The sequence below is a fragment of the Mchenga conophoros genome, linkage group LG9 (genome assembly GCF_057382185.1).
Source record: "Mchenga conophoros isolate Kocher_MC1m ecotype Shallow Benthic linkage group LG9, M_conophoros_male_GT1.1, whole genome shotgun sequence".
Lineage (NCBI taxonomy): Eukaryota > Metazoa > Chordata > Actinopteri > Cichliformes > Cichlidae > Mchenga > Mchenga conophoros.
This window is the reverse complement of record NC_140534.1, coordinates 34,251,030-34,270,737: the sequence shown is the minus strand read 5'-3', so window position 1 is coordinate 34,270,737 and position 19,708 is coordinate 34,251,030. Positions and strand designations below refer to the sequence as shown.

The 19,708-nt window shown below is 43.3% G+C and overlaps 1 protein-coding gene across 1 annotated transcript in view; it reads left to right on the top strand.

The window, feature by feature from the left end:
• LOC146567748 (uncharacterized) overlaps window positions 1-16,353 on the top strand; it is a 38,749-nt gene extending 22,396 nt beyond the window's left edge. Inside the window, exons 7-10 of the mRNA XM_085287742.1 lie at window positions 7,989-8,655; window positions 10,555-10,646; window positions 11,074-12,265; window positions 12,877-16,353. Of these exons, the coding sequence (XP_085143868.1) occupies window positions 7,989-8,655; window positions 10,555-10,646; window positions 11,074-12,249 (1,935 nt within the window). The 3' untranslated portion in view covers window positions 12,250-12,265; window positions 12,877-16,353. The remainder of the gene's footprint in view (window positions 1-7,988; window positions 8,656-10,554; window positions 10,647-11,073; window positions 12,266-12,876) is intronic.
• The last annotated feature ends 3,355 nt before the right edge of the window (window positions 16,354-19,708 follow it).

The window sequence follows — 19,708 nt, the reverse complement described above, 5'->3', positions numbered from 1 at the left end:
GTGGTTAGCCTACTCAACGTAAATTAGCTACTCACGCAGAGAAGAACGGCTGCTGCCACCATCATCCGTCATCATTTCTTTTTTTTTTTCTTTTTTTTCTCGCCTGTCCCATTTGGTTCTTTAGCCATCAGAATTGTTGTCTGAAGACCAACAAGGATACCCAATGGATTTACTTTGCCAAATGGATCATCGTGGCATTGCCGTATTGGTCCATTTGGTTGATCTTTGTTTTTATTATTTATTATATTTTATTTTCAGATGTTACAGACGGGACAGACATGAGTGAGAGATAGGAAAGGGAGAAAGAAAGAGGAAGGAAAGGAAAAACAGAAGGGGAGAGGGACAGTGAGAAAAGGGGGGAGAAAAAAAATAAAAATCTCCTGGATCACCTGTTGAGAGAAGAATAGAAAACAAGCAAAAAAAGACAAAAAAAAAAACAAAGCAACATACTAAACACAACACCATCGCATTAATCTAGCTAAGTGTAAAGGTTTCTCCATGTAACGATCTGCTAGGGAGTGTGGGGGGGCCACAGCCCCGTCCTCCAGGGTGTGAAGCAGGTATGAAGGAGATCAAAACTCCAGACATCCAGAGGCCCCCAGAACACAAGAGACCATGGAAGACCAACAGAGGGGCAGCCGCGCCACTGTTCCAGTAAGAGCTGAGGAGAGTCCCAGATGAGGGTTCACTCAGCAGCCACGGAGCAGAAGCCAGGGGGAGTTGCAGTGACGCGCCCGTGAGCCCCGCCGGCCGCCAGCTGTGCCTGAGTGACCGAGCCCCAGGCCGAGAGGCCGGGGGCACCCCACCCCCGAAGGGGCCCGAGCGAGCCCCAGGCTCCAGGCCCCGATAAGCGGCCGCCAAGGAGTGAGCCGGTGTGTACCTGGACGCCCACCCCCAGACACAAAGAACCACCAACGCACCGACACCTGAGGGAGTCCGCCACCGGCAGGGGAAGTGGTGGTAGGTGGAGATAGGCCTCCAAACCTTGGAGGGCCTGAGGTGTCCCCAGAGAGGTGGCGTCTGATACCCAGCCTGACATATAGACACAGACATACAGGCACACACAGACACAAACATCCATTCCCACCCTCATGCTCTCATATGCACTTACTCCACACTCAACCAACGTGGAGACAGACATAAAGAGACGCTGTACACACGATCACACTCCCCAAGCGTACTCTACAAACCGGGTCTAGGTACCCTTGTCCCTGGAGGGGGGAACTGCACCCAGACCCAGGTGGTGTTACCCTTTTCCCTGCGGTGGGGAGAGGCAGACCACCCCGACTCCGTAGCAGCAGGGAGGCCCCACACTCCAGACCGCAGTCGGACGGCCAACTCCTCCTACTAGCCCTCCCGCTCCAGCAGGCCGCAGAGAATGGGGGTGGGAGAAGACTCCAAACCTCCCTCCACCCGCTCATTGTAGTGTTGATGCATGTGTGTTCTAAGGTGCATTTAAAACCCAGGAGGGCATGGAGCTACCTGCCAAGGAGCAGCAGGTAAGCGCATAGTCCCTCCTGATAGCCCTCAATGTCTAAGTGTATTTAGAGGTGGGCAACGACGCCAGGGGTGAGGTGTACACCCTGATGGTAATTTGGACTCCGTGATTGTGCCCACCCCCAAGATCCTATATGTATGTGTAATGAGAGTGTGAATAATGTGAATGTCTAAGTTGTGGGATAAAATTGAGGCAGAGGCAGCCAGAAGGGGACAGAGGGGGGGGGTAGCCTCCTCTGCACCCTGGTGACATACCCCTACTCCAAGGCCCTGCATGTGTGGGTGGTTGTGGTGGAGCGGGAAGAGGGAGGCAGCTGGAGATGGGGAGGGAAGGAAGGGAGGGGCAGGTAACCCCTCCCTGGGGCCAGCTCCCCTGCTGACCCCAGTAGGCACTCCCACACTCCGCGACCCGCCAGGGAAAGGGGGCCCAGGCCCATCCAGACCGGGGCCCAGTGCAGCAGCGCCTCCCGGCCCCACAGAGCCCGGGACAGTCCACCCAACCCCACCACAGAGAAAACTGCACCCACCCCACCATCCACTCATCTTCCAGACTACATAAGACAATAGACGCCCAGGCTGAGATCTTCCTCCACCTCTCCTGTATCTCCCCCTCCTGCAGAGAGAGTTCCTGAAGAGAGGAAAGCTCCTGCAAGATGTGACCATCTCCCCCACCAGTTGAAGAGCCCCCCAGGTGGTTCGACGCACCGGCGGCACCCTGCTCCAGGGCCCGGGCCCCCATGCACCCACCCGCCCACAACCCCGGCAACACACCAACCAGGATCCAAGCCCCCGAGGCCCGGCCCGGGCCCCAGCCCAGAGACAGAGCGCCCCCAGAACCTCACGCCCATCCCGGACCCACCCAGGGCCAGCCAGGCTACCAGGTCAGTAACCCACGTCCGTCAGCACAGACCCTCCCCTAGCCCCGCTGCACGCAGCCGCGAGCCAACAGTCACCTGAGAGCCAACAGAGCCCCCAACCGGACATGACCGCTACCCCGGGTTGAACCCCCCAAGGAAGATGCCTCCGGGGAACCCCCCGACGCCCTAAGCCTGTCCCTACCCCCACACCAATCACAACAGTGAAGGCGGGACCAAACTATGACCCCCCACTAGGTGATGGAGCTGATAAAAGGAGTCCAGAGCAATTGATCTGATGTGGTGGCAGAGGCTGTATCAAGACTAATGTAATCTAATAGATAATTTCTATATTGGTTAGAATTAAGATAATTTTTATTTTTCCAGTTCATGAGGACAGTTTTCTTGGCTATGCATAGGGCAGTGAAAATCATATGGGCTATATTCTTTTCTGAAGTGACATTATCTAAGCTGCCCAGTAAACACACTAAGGGGGAGGTTGGAATGTTACATTTCAGACACTTTGATAAGTCTTCACATATCTCGCGCCAAAACTTTTGCACTGGTGGACAGAACCAAAGAGCGTGGATGTAATTGTCTGGTGTATTGCCTTGACAGTGTGAGCAGTTGTTGGAAGATGTAAAGCCCATCTTGAACATCCGATGACCTGTATAGTGCACTCTATGTAGTATTTTGTATTGTATTAATTGCAGACTGGGATTTTTAATTAATTTAAAGGTTTTTAAGCAAATCTGAGACCAGAAGTTTTGGTCTAAGCTGACTGATAAATCTGCTTCCCACTTTGCAATAGGAAGGGATATTGATTCATCTAATTTAGAAAGTGTTCTGTATATTTTAGATAATAATTTGGGGGATTTAAGAGTAAGAAAATGTGCCGCACTTAGTGGTGTTTGTAATTCAACTTGACTGAGGTTAAATTTCTTTTTTACTATGGATTTAATTTGTTGATATTCTAAAAATCTTGTCTTGTTGATCCCATATTGTGCAACTAGTCTGTCAAATGGAATAAATTCTGTTCCCTCTAATATATGTTCTAAGTATTTAATTCCTCTACAACTCCATTCTGGGAAATTAATCATATTATTGTTTTGTAATATGTCAGGGTTATTCCAGATAGGTGTACGTTTGCATGGGATTAATGAAGACTCCGTTATTTTTAGAAACTCCCACCATGCTGTCAGAGAAAAGCTGATGTTGATACTTTTAAAGCATTCATGTCTTTTGATGTTTGAGCTAATAAATGGTAGGTCTGAAATCTCTAGATCCTTGCATAGTGCCTGTTCAACATCTAGCCAGGGCTCAACTAAGAAGGTATGTTTTAACCATTCTGAGATGAACTGAAGCCTGTTGGCTACACTGGCAGGGCTAGGGGCCAGGACTCTATTCTTCGGGTTTTTGGGGGATGTTGCTCCGGTCCGATAACTGGCAACCCACCCAACGTGCACAGTGTGAGGTCTCGCAGCAAGCTATCAAATACGGCGCATTTCTCTGCTTTTAAAAAAACCCGCTATGCGTCTCCAGGTGTTTCATCGGATACGAGGTGTTACCTCCTTTGACAATATCACAGTATCAGCTTAAAGCACTTGTTGCTGCTGAGTTTGCATCTTTTACTGTGAAGTACAGCCAGACTATTGACCGCTTCGCCTTGGACATTTTTAATCTGTAGCTCTGCTCTAACTGAACGTACGTACCTGGACCCGCCTACTATCCTGGGAAACGTAAAATGATTGGCTAGAAGTGTATCACAGCTCAGGAAAAAAAAAAGCACTGAAATAACGCACCGAAATGTGCGCTGCTTTTCGGTCTGGTTACTACCGTTTATGTCAGAACCGGTGCCATCATGGCACCGGACACCGGTACCCATCCCTAATCACCAGTGTGTGAATGTGTGCGTGAATGGGTGGATGACTGGATATGTAAAGCGCTTTGGGGTCCTTAGGGACTAGAAAAGCGCTATATAAATACAGGCCATTTACCATTTACTTCATATCCAAGATTTTCACTCAGCTCATGAAATCGCTTGGCATAAAGCATTAAAAATCCAGTGTGTATCATCCCGAATCACAGGGTGTGCTCAAGCGTTTCCATTAAAACATTAAAAGCTATGATGAGAAAGTTCTGCCTCGAGTCAGGAAGAGAGTGGGATGAGGGTCTGCCTCTTCTCCTTCTATTGGTGAGAGAGCGTGCGCAGGAGTCCATAGGTTTCAGTCCCGCAGATCTAGTGTTTGAACACACAGTGCGTGTCCCCGTGGCTGCTCAAAGAGATCTTCTCTCCAGACAAAGTTCTGTGACACAGATTCTGTTATAGGCACCCCAGACTGTAAGGCAAGGCAAGGCAAGTTTATTTGTATAGCACAATTCAACAACAAGGTGATTCAAAGTGCTTTACAGAGACTGTAGAAGAAAGCGTCATGTGACTTCATCTCGTCAACCTGATGAAGCCTTATTTTTTTCGCGAGGCAGGTGTAAACCCCTCTTCGTCCCCTGCTGCACCATCAGCCTTGCCTGTAGTTGTGTCAGCGGCCCCATCTGAGTATAATCCAGAAAGTGATGACTTAGTTTTCATTTGTGCTAAGGGTTGCTCCCGACTCAGAAAATATTAGTGAATTTAAAATACCACCTAAAACATTTGGATGACGCTGCCCAGAATGATTTGTGCTCTCTGATCAAAAATCACCCATCCCTGATTGCTGACACTCCATCTCGCACCACTGTCATGAACATGACGTAGATGTAGGTGACCATCCTCCGAACAAACAACACACTTATCGTGTGAACCGAACTATTAAATCTTTTTCTTTTTATTCTTTTACTGGACAGAGAGAACACGACTCACTTGCCAAAGTATTTATAATTATTTTATTGAATCATTACTTTCCGGAAAGGGATGTGCACCAGGCTAAACCCTCTGCAGATCTAAAACATTACAAGCATATCACCTATGTTATAATCCGCTTGCTCCTCCCCTACTAAACCGTCCCTTGATCTATTTCAATACTATATGTCTACCCTATAGCTGCAAAACTGTCTGCATCCTCGCTCCTCATGTTATTTTAGTAACCCTACTTGATCTGTGTGTTTGCGTTGCTTAGTTCCGCTTTTCTGTACTTCCTGTTCTTCACAGTTTCCTGTTTTTGCACAGTATTTCAGTCTGGCTAAGCAATTGGTTTGTGAGTCAAAGCTGGCCTGTTATTAAAATACATAAACAAAATAATCAAATAAGCACTAAGAAAACATATATGTTCCTCAACACCTACCAAATGCGCAGTTTTTCAGCAAGAAGTTTCCTACTTTTGATTGATTGATTGATTGATTGATTGATTGATTGATTGATTGATAATTTATTTCAACATGTGAACAATATACAAGTACATTTAGAAAAGAAATAAGAGAGAAAAAAAATACTATACAAATTACATACAAAAAACATTCTGATTAATTTACATGTTGAAAGGGAGTGGGAAGAAGTATACACTTATTTAATCCCACCCCTTTGCCATAAATTATCAGTGAATATTTAGTCAGCTTCCTTACTGATATAATTTGTAATAAAAATAGTGAACAGATTTCTGATATACTATATACTATAATATCACATCATGAATTTTTTGTTTGTTTGTTTGTTTTTAAATAGAGACATTCACGTAATTTAAATATTTTCCTTTTCTTTATAGATCGAGAAGATCATATTTTTATAACTCTTTTTGAACAGTTTTATGTTTGGACGTTGCTTTAATTCCATATTCAGTTTGTTCCATAGTTTCACTCCATGAACAGAAACACAAAAGCCTTTTCTTGTAGTATGTACCTTCATTGTTTTGAAGTTACAAAAACCCCTTAAATTATAACTTCCTTCTTTCAAAAAAACATACTCTGAATATTACCTGGCAGTTCTTTATTTTTTGCTTTGAATATAATTTGTGCTGTTTGGAATTTCACTATATCGTCAATTTTCAATATTTCAGACTGCAAAAATAGTGAGTTTGCTAAAAATGGTCTAGCTGTCCCGAGTTCTAGTACATGGAGTGCCTTCTCATGCCGAAGGAAGACAAAACCCCATGTTTTTGTACAGATTTTCAAAAATCTGACCAAACCGGACTCCTATCCTCTCCCCCGAATGGAAGATTGTGTTGATAGGGTTTGCTCTGCAAAGTTTGTCACTTGATTTATTAAAGGGTTATTGGCAAGTTCCCCTCACTCCACATGCATCAGTTCCGCCTTCGTCACTCCCAATCACTTTCTCCAATATATATCGTCATGCCTTTTGCCATTCGAAATGCCCCTGCCACATTCCAACACCTTCACTAGATAAGCCACAGTGGCTTATCTAGTGAAGCAGGTGGGTCCGGTGCGCCCCCTCCTGGCCAAAATTCAGGCTGTCCTACATTTCCGTGTGCCTCGCACTAGATGTGAGATTCGCCGGGACCTCGGAATGGCTGGCTACTATCGTGGTTTCTGCAAAAAGTTTGCTGATGTAGTTGCACCTCTCACCAGTCTCACTGGTGTGTCAAAACCATTAGTGTGGTCATCCACATGCCAGAAACCTTTTCAGTCTGCCAAAGCTCAGAATACCAGTCTTTGCCACTCTTGATTTTATGCGTCCTTTCAAACTACAGGTGGATGCCCGCGCCAGCTGTGCAGGTGAGGTGCTGTTGCAGAAGGATGAGCAGGGTGTTGATCATCCAATCGGTTACTTTTAAAGGAAATTCAACATTCACCAGCAAAATTACAGTACCATAGATAAAGATGCTCTTTCCCTGTTGCTTGCACTACCACATTTTGGCGCTAAAACATATATAGGTTGCAGTTCATCGCCTGTCTTTGTCTACACCGATCACAAGCCCTTTGTGTTTTTGACTAGAATACACAATTCCAACTAGAGGCTCATGAGATGGTAACTCCTAGTAAAGGATTTTAATTTGGAGATCCATCACAAAAAAGGAACTGACAATGTGACAGCAGATGTACTGTCAAGTGGTTTTCTCCACTCCTGAGTGCCAAACATCTGTAGGGGAGATGTTTTGTCTTGGGAAGGGCGGTGTTACGGCCCTGGCCAGCTGTATATTTTGTGGTGTTCTATGTCTTTAAGAATCTACAGGTCCTTCCTGATTGGAGAGCTGGTGGCGGCTGATTGATCCCCTGATCATGTGGCTGTTTTTAAAAGATGCTACACCAGCAGTTGTCGGCGGCAGCGCCTGACAGCAGCAGACCTGACCCTGGCTTCCAAACCTTGTGTTACCCATGTGTGGCTCCTGAGATTTACTGAGTTTTTGTATATAGTGTGTAAATTAGTTCACTTGTAAATGGACAGTGTAGACACAAATAAACCACCGTTCACTTCAAAGATTGGCTTCTAGGTATGATTTGGGGGATTCGGGCAGGGTCACTTCCTTTCTTACCCTTATGTTATGGTCCTGTACCCCTAGACTGAGGCACAGAACACCTACAATGTCTCCAAAAAGTCGATTCTGTCCAGATTGGACAAGCTTAAAAACACACCAACATCCACCTACAATGTGTTTGTTGACATCTTGGATCCCACTAATGGAGGCAGTTTCAGTTTAGTCCACGACTGCATTTCACTCACTGCCTCTGTTTGTATCTCTGTCACTGCAGGACCAACACGGAGTGAGAAGTCAGCGCTCTCAGGAGGCCGACAAACCTCACAGAAGAAAGGGAGAGAAAAAATACAGCTGTGATGAGTGTGGGAAGAATTTTACCCATCTTGGAAACTTTAAAGCACACCAACTGGTCCACAGTGGAGTTAAACCGTACAGATGTGACTTGTGTGGAAAACGTTTTACCCAGAAAGGACACCTAAAATCACACCAGCGCATCCACAGTGGAGTTAAACCATACAGCTGTGAGTTGTGTGGAAAGTCTTTTACCCACCCTGCAAGCTTAAAAACACACCAAGTCATCCACGGTGGAGTTAAACCATACAGCTGTGAGTTATGTGGAAAGTCTTTTACCCACTCTGCAAGCTTAAAAACACACCAAGTCATCCACAGTGGAGTTAAACCATACAGTTGTGAGTTGTGTGGTAAAGCTTTTACTTGCAGTGGTAACTTACAGCGTCATCAACTCATCCACTCTGGAATCAAGGCGTACAGCTGTGGTCAATGCGGTAAAGCTTTTGCTCGGAGTAGCACCTTACAACGTCACCAAGTCACTCACTCTGGATTTAAACCGTACAGCTGCGACTTGTGTGGAAAGTCTTTTAACGATCCTGCAGACTTGAAAAAACACCAACTCATCCACAGTGGAGTTAAAGTGTACATAGGTGAGTTTTTTGTAAAGTCTTTTACCCAGGCTGGAGGCTTAAAAAGATACCAGTTCATCCACAGTGGACTTTAAGCGTATCCTTAGACTGGGGCTGAAAATAAAGTGGGGCCTGTACGCTCTTTTTGTTTGCCATTTTTTTTTTGCTCATTGTGTCTTGTAGGTTTCCTTCAGCTTTTGGTTGGCAGCTTTCTTGTGGTGTAATGGGTAAACTAGCTGTAATTACTTTGATGTGTGTTATTTTGCACATCAACCCACCATGGCTAAGTTGGATCGATGCACCAAGGCAGATTTGTTGTTGGTGGCAAATTTTTTAATGTTGGTGTCCTCTTGAATCCAAAAAAGCAGAAATTAAGCAGTGTCTGGCAGAGCAGATGGTGGAAAAAGGGGTAATTGCGAAGGTGAAACTTCGACCGGTTGATGCGTCTGGAGGTTTGGTGGTGGATGGAGGCTCCTGCTGCCGTTCAAGTCCCAAACATTATCCTGGCCAGACAATTACCAGAATTGATTACGGATGATCTTAAGCTTGCCCTTTGCCTGAAAGAGGTGGAGCTTTAGGCTAAAGCCAAAGAAGTTGAGCTACTGCATCTCCGAATAAGGCCTATGGAGCAATGTTACCTCTACCCCATTGAGTAAAAATGTGAGTAAAACTTGACTGATTCTCCTCTGACCAGTTTGATGCAAGAAAGCAAATTGCCTTAGTGCCACCTTTCAGAGAAAGTAAGGTTGACTCTTACTTTAATGCCTTTGAACGCATCGCAACCACTTTAAAATGGCCCAAGGACGTGTGGAGTTTGTTGTTGCAGTACAAATTGGTGGGGAAAGCACAAGAAGTGTGCACGAGCTTATCCATTGATCACAGTCGGGATTGTGAAATTGTGAAATCCACTATTTTAGTGTTTTCTGAGTTAGTTCATGAGGCATGTTGCCAAATGTTTCGGTCCTGCGAAAAATCTGCCAACCAAACACATGTAGATAAGTTTGATAAGTAGTTAGGTGCAAGTAAAGTGAAGGATTTTACTTAGCTAAGACAATTGGTTCTGTTGGAAGAATTCAAAACGTGTCTTCCAAAAAATGTTGTTATGTACCTCAATGAGCAAAAGGTGGATTCAGCTGCTGTTCTCGCAGATGAGTTTCTGTTGACCCATTGCGCTACATTTTCAGCTGTGTGAATATACTCCGTTGTCTGCGCCTGCGAGGAGCTTAAGGGTTTCTCCTGCACATCAAACACACCCTGATCCAGTTCCCATGAATGTTCGTGAATGCTTTTATTGCCATGACACCAGCCATGTCATTGCTAATTGTCTATCACTTCGTCCCTAAGAGCAAACTCAAACCTGGAGAAAACCAAAGAGTGTTGGTTTTCTCCAGGTTTGAGTCGGTTGGTCTCTATGCCTAATCCCGTCGGATCCTCCGGACCTTTCTTTTCAAAAGCGTTCGCCTCACCTACTGGAAAAGAGGAGGATCGTGTGCTGATTGTGATTTTGTGTGACACTGGGGCTACCAAGTCTCTCATTTTGGATAGCGCGTTGCCTTTTTCTAGTAACTCGTTTTGTGGTGCTGATGCTCTCGTGTGGGGAGTGGAGATGTATGTGTGTGTCACGGGCTCCGCTACACAGCGTTTTCCTACAGTCACCTCTCGTTTCGGGCCTGGTAGCAATTGGGGTGCGCCCTCGCTTGCACGTACAGGCAGTTACTATTATTCTGGGGAATGATCTAGCAAATGGAAAGATTTTCCCAATCTCCGAGGTAATTGAAAACCCCATCGATGATTTGGTTTTTGTTTCTGAATCTGCTGCTGGCAGTCTGCCCTCTGTTTTCCCTGCCTGTGTCGTCACATGTGTGTATAAGCGCAGATACAGTGATGTTGATTTGTCTGACTCTTTCCTGTGTTCTGAAGATGATCCTGTGAAAGCTGAGCCACCTGTGGAAAAAGAAGAAAAATGTGTGTCTGATAGCCTGCTACCTGCTACACCTGACCTGTCTATTGAGGCAAGTAAAGCAGATTTTGTCCATGTGCAACAGAATGATCCAACTCTGGCCAAATGTTTACTTGCTGTAAATTCCAACGAGCAAACCCCCATGTTTACAGCATTGGCAACAACGTGTTAATGCGTAAATGGCACCCTCCCTCATCAAGTGATCTTGGGTGGAATGTATTTCAACAGGTAGTTGTATCACAAAGGTTCCGACCCCAAGTAATCAGTCTTGCACATGACAGGTCCTGTACCCCTAGACTGGGGCACAGCACACCTACAGTGTCTCCAAAAAGTTGATTCTGTCCAGATTGGACAAGCTTAAAAACACACCAAGTAATCCACCTACAATGTGTTTGTTGACATCTTGGATCCCACTAATGGAGGCAGTTTCAGTTTAGTCCATGACTGCATTTCACTCACTGCCTCTGTTTGTATCTCAGTCACTGCAGGACCAACACGGAGCGAGAAGTCAGCGCTCTCAGGAGGCCGACAAACCTCACAGAATAAAGGGAGAGAAAAAATACAGCTGTGATGAGTGTGGGAAGAATTTTACCCATCTTGGAAACTTTAAAGCACACCAACTGGTCCACAGTGGAGATAAACCGTACAGATGTGACTTGTGTGGGAAGAATTTTACCCAGCAAGGACACCTAAAATCACACCAAGTCATTCACAGTGGAGTTAAACCATACAGCTGTGAGTTGTGTGGAAAGTCTTATACCCATCCTGGAAGGTTAAAAACACACAAACTCATCCACAGTGAAGAGAAAGCGTACAGCTGTGAGTTGTGTGGTAAAGCTTTTACTTGCAGTGGTAACTTACAGCGTCATCAAGTTGCTCACTTTGGAATTAAGGCGTACAACTGTGATCAGTGTGGAAAAACTTTTGCTTGTAGTGGCCGCTTACAACGTCATCAATTTACCCACTCTGGAATCAAGGCGTACAACTGTGATCAGTGTGGAAAAACTTTTTCTTGCAGTAGCCACTTACAACGTCATCAAGTTACTCACTCTGGATTTAAAGCATACAGCTGCGACTTGTGTGGAAAGTCTTTTAATGATCCTGGAAACTTGAAAAAACACCAACTCATCCACAGTGGAGTTAAATCGTACATGTGTGAGTTGTGTGGAAAGTCTTTTACCCAGGCTGGAAACTTAAAAAGACACCAAGTCATCCACAGTGGAGTTAAACCATACAGTTGTGAGTTGTGTGGTAAAGCTTTTAGTTGCAGTAGCACCTTAAGACATCATCAAGTTACTCACTCTGGAATCAAGGCGTACAGCTGTGATCAGTGTGGTAAAGCTTTTGCTTTCAGTAGCACCTTACGACATCATCAAGTTACTCACTCTGGAATTAAGGCGTACAGCTGTGGCATTTGTGGAAAAACTTTCAGGACGCTAGGTTACCGCAATATTCACGTACGGATTCACACCAGACATGATGTTTACTCCTGTGATCTGTGTGGCAAACTGTTTACAACATATCCACACTTGCAACGCCACAAACTTACCCACACTGAGGAGAGACCTTATAAATGTGACCTGTGTGAAAAGGCTTTTAAAGAGCCACGTTTCCTGAGATTTCACCGTCAGATCCACACCAGAAAGAGACTATAAGTGCAGTTACTGTGAGGTATGTATTTGTATTTGTACTGTTGCCGCTATTTTGAAGTATTACGTGAATGAAGTTTAACCCTCTCAAGGCAGCCGTTGCCGATTTGCAACAGTTAAAAACTAACAACCTGATTACCCCACATACATATTTTATGAGTTTTTTTTACACAGAAGTACCACTGCAGGACTTGGTTGTGCATTAGCAACAAAAAGTTTAATTTGAGCCTGAGAGGGTTAATTTCAAAGCTAAATTAGACATGAAAACTTTATGGACAGAATATTGAGTCAAATCGGATACAAATCTCCTGAAACTTGTTGGAAAAAGTAAAGTTTTAAAAGCTCCTCCCCTTTCTCTCTGTCTGACATTCACAATCCAATGGATGCATCGGAGAGCAGCTTGGGGTCAGTATCTTGTGGCATGCAGAGTAGAACATCCAGGGGTTTAACCACCAATCTTCCCATTAAGTAGATTACCTAGAAATGAAGTCATTTTCGCCCAGTAAGCTGAGCGTTATAATGTAAACAGTAAAATGTGGATGTTTGCAGAAATGCTCTTTATTTCAGGCAATATTCGGGATAAAAATGTTGAAGGAATTGCCTGACCTTCACTGTCTGTGTGTCTTTGTTTAGAAGCAGAGCGACACAGATGGATCCAGTTCTCCACCCTGTCGTCACTGTGGTGGTGGGAAAGCGTTTCAGTCAGCAATGGAGTGTAAAACGACATCAACGTACACAGAGTGGTGACAAAATGAGCTACTGCAAAGAATGTGGGAAAAGCTTCCCCACATCAAGTGAATTAAAAAGACATGAATTCTGTCACAGTGGGGTTAAAAAGCAGCTTCAAGAATCTCAGTTCATACTCCAAACATGAACGATCCCACGCTGTAAATAGTTTTACTCTTACTAATGTGCAAAAACATTCACTTCATTTTCTGCTCTGTGCAAACATCAGCGTGATCATGCAGGACTGAAATCACTGGATCACAATGAATCTGAAGAGACAGTGAATAATCCTGGATGTTAAATTTATGAATCTGCAAGTATAGATATCTACGCCAAGATTTTTTCCTTTTCTTACAACCACTGATCAATGGCCATGAGTACCATTCGCAGAGAATAGGGATATACGTGAAAATGGAACGACCATCTCTGAATCGAGGAGGGGGCCTAAGGGTACATCTTTCACCATCTTACAACGCTATGATTGCAGCCATTCCCCAACTCTCTGTGAATGGTACTCATGGCCATTGATCAGTGGGTTTTGGTCAGTGGTTGTTGATCAATGGTCATGAGAATTTGCATAATTAAGATTAAGGAACTGACCTCCCAGCCCATTTTTCCTTCAGTGGGCTGTTTTCAGTCATTATTTAAATGTACTGTTTATAAGGTTGGGGAAACCTGCAGTCAGCTGAGACTGAAGACGTCACTTGGATGAGTGACGAAACGTTTCTCCCACAAAACGCTACGTCCAGATGAACAGAATCAACTTTTGGAGATTTACTTTCCTGGATGATTGAGCGTGCATCAAGACGTTAGTAGAATTTAGTACTTTAATTTTTATGTAGCAATGGTATCTGTTATACAGAACTGATACTGCAGCAGTCCTCGCCCGTAAGTTTAATACATATTTAAAGATTTAATTTGTGCAGTATTTGCTTTTTTTGATAACCAGCCAGGGGCGGATCTAGAAGGGTGGCATGGGGTGGCAAGTGCCACCCTAAAATGATCCCTTGCCACCCCAAGTGCTACCCCAGTTTTGCATATGACAGTGTTGTTTATTAAAATAAGATAGCATTAACACTTTAAGCGTAGTTACTGTCAACAGTGAATATAAATGCTAAAACTGAATATATTCTATAGTGTTACCCCCCCTTCACCAGTAACAAATGGTTCAGCCCACAGCAGGACCGGCTTTTTTCTTGTTTTCAGTAGCCAGCGATGCTTATGATTGTGTCGGAGCACAGTTTGAATAACACCATGGGAATTTCAGATTTCACACAGGTGGTCGGTTGTTACACTCTGGAAATGGAAGCAAGGTGAGTGTTATTAACCCTCTGTGGTCCACGGACACGCTGCACCTCCAAATCACATGACTGATGTAAGCTGACACAGCAACAAGCTGCAGCCACGCTGAGTCTCTATTTCAGCCCATATTGAAAGTTCGGACTTCAAAGTTTTTTAATTTTAATTACAGGCCAGTAAATCCAGAGTTATGATCATATATATCAGCCACGCTTTTTTTCTAAACACTGTCGTCACATTTTTATGTGTGTGTTTTTTAAGCGTTTTCTAAAGACTGCGCGAAAACAGTAAAGAAAGGGGGAAAAAAAGCCACCCGTTTCCTATCGGGGGAAAAATGTACCATGTCGACCAATTTAAAAAAAAAAAAGGCAACACGTAGGATTTGGTTGTTTAGGAAGAGGGAGAGTTTTGGGAGCAACGGCAGCGAGACAGAGTGAGAGAGAGAGGGTTTTTAGATGTGGGAGATTTGTGACGTTTAGTGTGGAGTGTATAGTTAGTGTGTTGTGTTGTCTTGTGTAGTTAGTTTGTTGTGTAGTCGTTTTGTTTTGTGTGTCAGTGAGGGCACTAATGAATGTCACAAAGGCACATTTGCAATGTAAACACTGCCACTAAGGAGAAAACCAGCGGAGTGATACACCTCCTGTTGTCAGGCCTGCAGGTTTGTCCCTGTGCTGTTCTCCTGTCTCTTGGTGGAAAAACTTTTTTTTTTAACTGGCACACATCATTTGTGGGGCATCTTAGTGCAACACCTGATTGTTCTCTCATTTTAGTTTTAGTAATACTTTTAAATGGTTGTACAAAATGAAAAAAAAAACCGGCAAGTGTATTGGCTGCATTTTTAGATAGATAGTTGTATATGTTTACAATATGTACAATTTACATTTGCATTTCAAGTTATGAAAATTTACTCAACATGTCTGTTTTTTTTTGTTTTGTTTTTTTTTACAGTAAAAAATACTACTAGGATTTTAAGTTCTTTGTGTGATTTCAGATCACTAATACTATTGCAGTATGTTAGTGAAAAAAACAACTAAATTCAGTTGAGCTGAAAAGAATGACACCAAACAAGGCAACGGGGGAAATAAAATAAAACAATTTGAGGGTGAAATACAAACGTAAACTCAAAAGGAGTCAAACATGGCCGGTTGTATTTCAGACCTCAGTGGGTTCATCCAACAAATCATGAAAAATTAGGTTTAAATTTTTGTTCATGACGGTTTAAGCTGTAACAATGTGATTGTTTTCTAACAAAAAACAGTGAAACTTAAGTTAGACCTGTGTTTGTAAAGCAACCGCCCCATGTTGTGTAGCTTTCTGGATTTTATACTTATTGGGCTACATATGTATTTATTATACAGGCTGTACAGTACATACAATCAAAACTCACTTGTTTTATGTAACTAAAGTGTTTAATTATGTGGGCTACAGACAATAATTGAGTTACAGACTATATTTATATGAAAAACGTGTGTACTTACTGCATTTGACTCATTTTAACCATATGTAACCACCTGCGTATGTGTTTGACAAAAAGAAGACTCTGATTTTGCCACCCCATTTGATTTCTATGCCACCCTAAGAAAATTTCTCTAGATCCACCCCTGTAACCAGCTAACACTTATAATTAGAGGCCTCGTGAGTCATTATTATTATTATTGTATATTAAATGAGAGAAACTACATTTCTCAAAGAGAACACTATGATTTGTTGTTATGAGTATTAGGAGGTAATTAACATTGATTTGTACCATTACAATAATCCAGCTGGAGTTTCATCATTTTGGATTTTAATCAATGATTAATTTTATTATTTTCTGTTTTTAATTTGTTGGATTTTTTTATTGCTCTGTTGTGAAAGCTCAAGTTATTAGTTGTATTCAATGAACTCTGTAAAGTTTGTCTTACAAAACAGTTTGGTGTGAAAAATAAAGAAATGGTTTCATAGGTAATTATTTGAGCCACGATTTCCCTTCCTGTATTTCAGAGTAAAGCCTGAGGTGACAAATGAAAAATTATTTACAGTCAGAGTCAGATGAACCTTTTTCAAATGGAGGTTTATCAGAGGAGGAGACTTGGCTGTTTTCTTTTCCCTCACAAATAAACTGAAAAACAAAAATAAAATGCCAACACAGATTAGTTTTTAGTTTACCGTCCGAGGAATATGTATATGTAAATGTATATTTATTACCGCTAATCATTTTAAAGCTCAGTTTATAGGGCTGTCAAAATTGAGAGCAAACCAAATAACTGCTGTGTAATGCCCTCCGCTACCTTAGTTTAATTGGTCACATGACTAAAATACATAATGGATTTTCCCATGCAGCAGTATATTAATGAGTAACCTCGTATTGTGGATGGATTATCTCTGTGGTCAAAGGAGCTTGCAAAGAAAAGCGTCTGGACTTCTTTAAGTTGCTTGAAGACGTTTCACCTCTCATCCGAGAAGCTTCTTCAGTTCTAAGGTCAAATGGTGGAGAGTCCCAGATATAAAACTAGTGGGAGTTTCCCCCCACACAGGGACAAAAGGACCCCCTGATGATCCTCTAATCGCCTGAGCCAAGGTGTGAAACTGGGTGTGGGTCCCAATCAGCCAGAGTTTCGGGTGAGCTCATTGTGAAACCTGGCCCCACCTTATCATGCGAATTCCTGAGATCAGATGGCCCAGGATGTGACCTCACATCCTGGGCCATCTGACCCCACCTTATTGTGCGAATTCCTGAAGTCAGATGACTACAATGACCTGGATGACTGAGAACCTTCACAGACAGATTATATCTGTGGTTCTCCTGACTGACGTTTTGTCTATTTACAGTATCCTGCCATGCCATTGCATTTCCCCCCAACCATTGGGAACACTTACGTTAACTTTCATTGAGTAGAAAAACGTCCTCCAGCTTTATTGTTTATGTTATGCTAACATAGCTTTGTCGCGTTAGCGCTCACGTAGCACATCTTACCAGCTAGCCCAACTTCAGTAACCCTACAAACGTCACTGCTTTTTACTTTCCTGTCTTCATTTATGTTGGAAGTGATAGCAGAGCTGTACGTTTTAATTTGTGTCATAAATCCCTCAGTGAGAACATGCTTAGATGGAAGCTAGTGAGCTAACTCTCTAATGTCATAAATTCCATTTTCATGGATGCCTGGATGTTAAACTTAATTGTTACACCTGGTAGAGAAGCCACACGGATCATTTTATTATAGATGAAAGAATTTAGACAGTTTTTCAGCTCTCAGTAATACTGCAGTGATCATTTGACTTTGGGACCTGCTGTGGAGTTTAATGGGTTTAAAAACATGAACAGCTGTGGGATACTGTTTGTCCGTGATTTGAACTGGGGGAACAAATCGTGACAGGATCAGCCTGATAGTATTTGTAAGTTAAGTTTGGTTAAGCCATTTACTCAGAATAGCGTCCCGTATCTGGTTATCATTGTCAGCTTGAAAGTCACAGTCCTTTGCAGCTCGCCTTAAACATGTACAAAATTGTTGCACAGTCTCACCTGGTGTTTGGGACAATTTGTGGAAAGTTTGGCGTGCATATGCAAAATTCACTTGAGGAACAAAATAAGTGTTGAGCGCCGTCACCGCCGCGGTGTAGTCCTTCGCCTCTCCCGTCTGTGGTAGAGTGGAGAAGACGTCCTGCCCGGCCAAGTGCAGTAGAAGAGCGCGTCTCCGCTGTCTGACCACATCTGTAGCATTATCCGTCAAAATAAGACCTTTCCCATCAGCAAACAACTCGAAGGATGTTAACCACCGCGTCCATCTTGGTCCGAGTGTAGCTGGGTCAGTGTAGCAGGCGAACGGTTGAATGCCCGACTTTTACATGTTAGACCACGTAGCGAAGTTTTCACTAACACCATGCCGCCGCCGGGTCTGCTTCTCACAAAAACAAATCCAGGTCCCTGTCATCCTTGTCGTCATTGTTGTGTGCCCGCCTTATTACTGAATTAGGCAGGGCACCCTGAATTAAATCAGGGCATAAAGCACGGTCTTTCTCTTGCTTTATTCAATACAGTCGATCTGACAACTAGCCACTTAACGGGGCCTCCTTCCGGACAACAACATCCGGTTCAAAAGTCATCACATTAAGACATAGCCATATCAGTACATGACACCATGTTGCTGAGCTTTTTTATAAAAGTTAATTCTGTGATAGACTGTATATATGAGACAGATGTAGCTACAGTGGCATCACCCAATAAAAAAAAGTTATCACGTTATTAAGTAAGTGTAATGTTGTGTCTCTTGATCATGCAATCCAACTGACTGATGCACAATTCATCTTTCCACTGTTTGGAATGTTTCTGTTGTCTGTCATGGAAAGTTTTACATTTTAAGATGGATGAGCTGCTGAATGCTACAAATACAAATAAAGCAAACAAACCATCTGCTGATGAATGTGACCACACGTACACATTTCCGCTCAGTTGATTAATTTTCCAGTTCTTTCTCGATCTTTCTGTATGTTAGAGTAAAGACCGAAGTGACAAATGGAAACATGTTTGCAATCAAAGTCAGATGAACTGTTTTCAGTGGCACAGATGGAGGTTTACCTGGCAATAATTTGAGCGGAATTTAAAACACGACATTCATTTAAGGTCATCGCGTGTTTTGTGAGCAAATGCTTTTGCATATTCGTAGTGTTTCCTCCTATTTCTAAATTAAATATCTACTTTGCAAGTATTGCAAGTTGCCCTGTTGTCATCCGTTCTCGTAAAGTATAACCAAACTTTTGAGCGTTTGAGCCGCCGTGTTTCCTGCCAGGTAAATTGAGCTCCGCAACGTGGTGACGTCATTCGGGGCGACTGGAATCGATAAAGGAATTGTTTGCAAAAATGGCAAACAAGCACTGACACTTTCAGTCAATGCTTGCTCAGCCCTTTGTCCACTGATCGTGGACAGAATTTGTATGTGGAGTAGTGTTGGCAGTGTTAATGTCGTTAAAATTATGTTAACGCCATAACTGCATTAATGCGGCAATGCGGCGTGGGGCTGCAAGGTGTCGACACATTAGTGCGGTTAGCTTTTTAACAGAAATTTGCTGCGTTGATGCAGTTATGGCGTTAATGTCATTTTAACGAGATTAACGCTGACAGCACTAATGTGGAGCAAAGGTGCAGGGGCAGCACACTTCAGTGGTCTCAGGATCAGTTCTTTGATTCTAGTGGATGATGAGGTCCTCCTGGCTTCATCAAATAATGACCTATGACTTCTGCAGAGATGAGAATTGGCACCTCTGAGTCACAACTTTGAGGGTGAGTTAACCAGCAAGTTCTGGGAAAATGACATGTACTGTAATCTTGCTCTTTTCATGATAGACATGAGGCTAAAAGCCATGCAATTTGAGGGAAATGAATGAAACTGTGTCCCATTTCAGGGGAAGAACTCTCAAGAGTCCAAGAAGGACCCTAACATAACTTTAGGTTGCACCTTTCCCA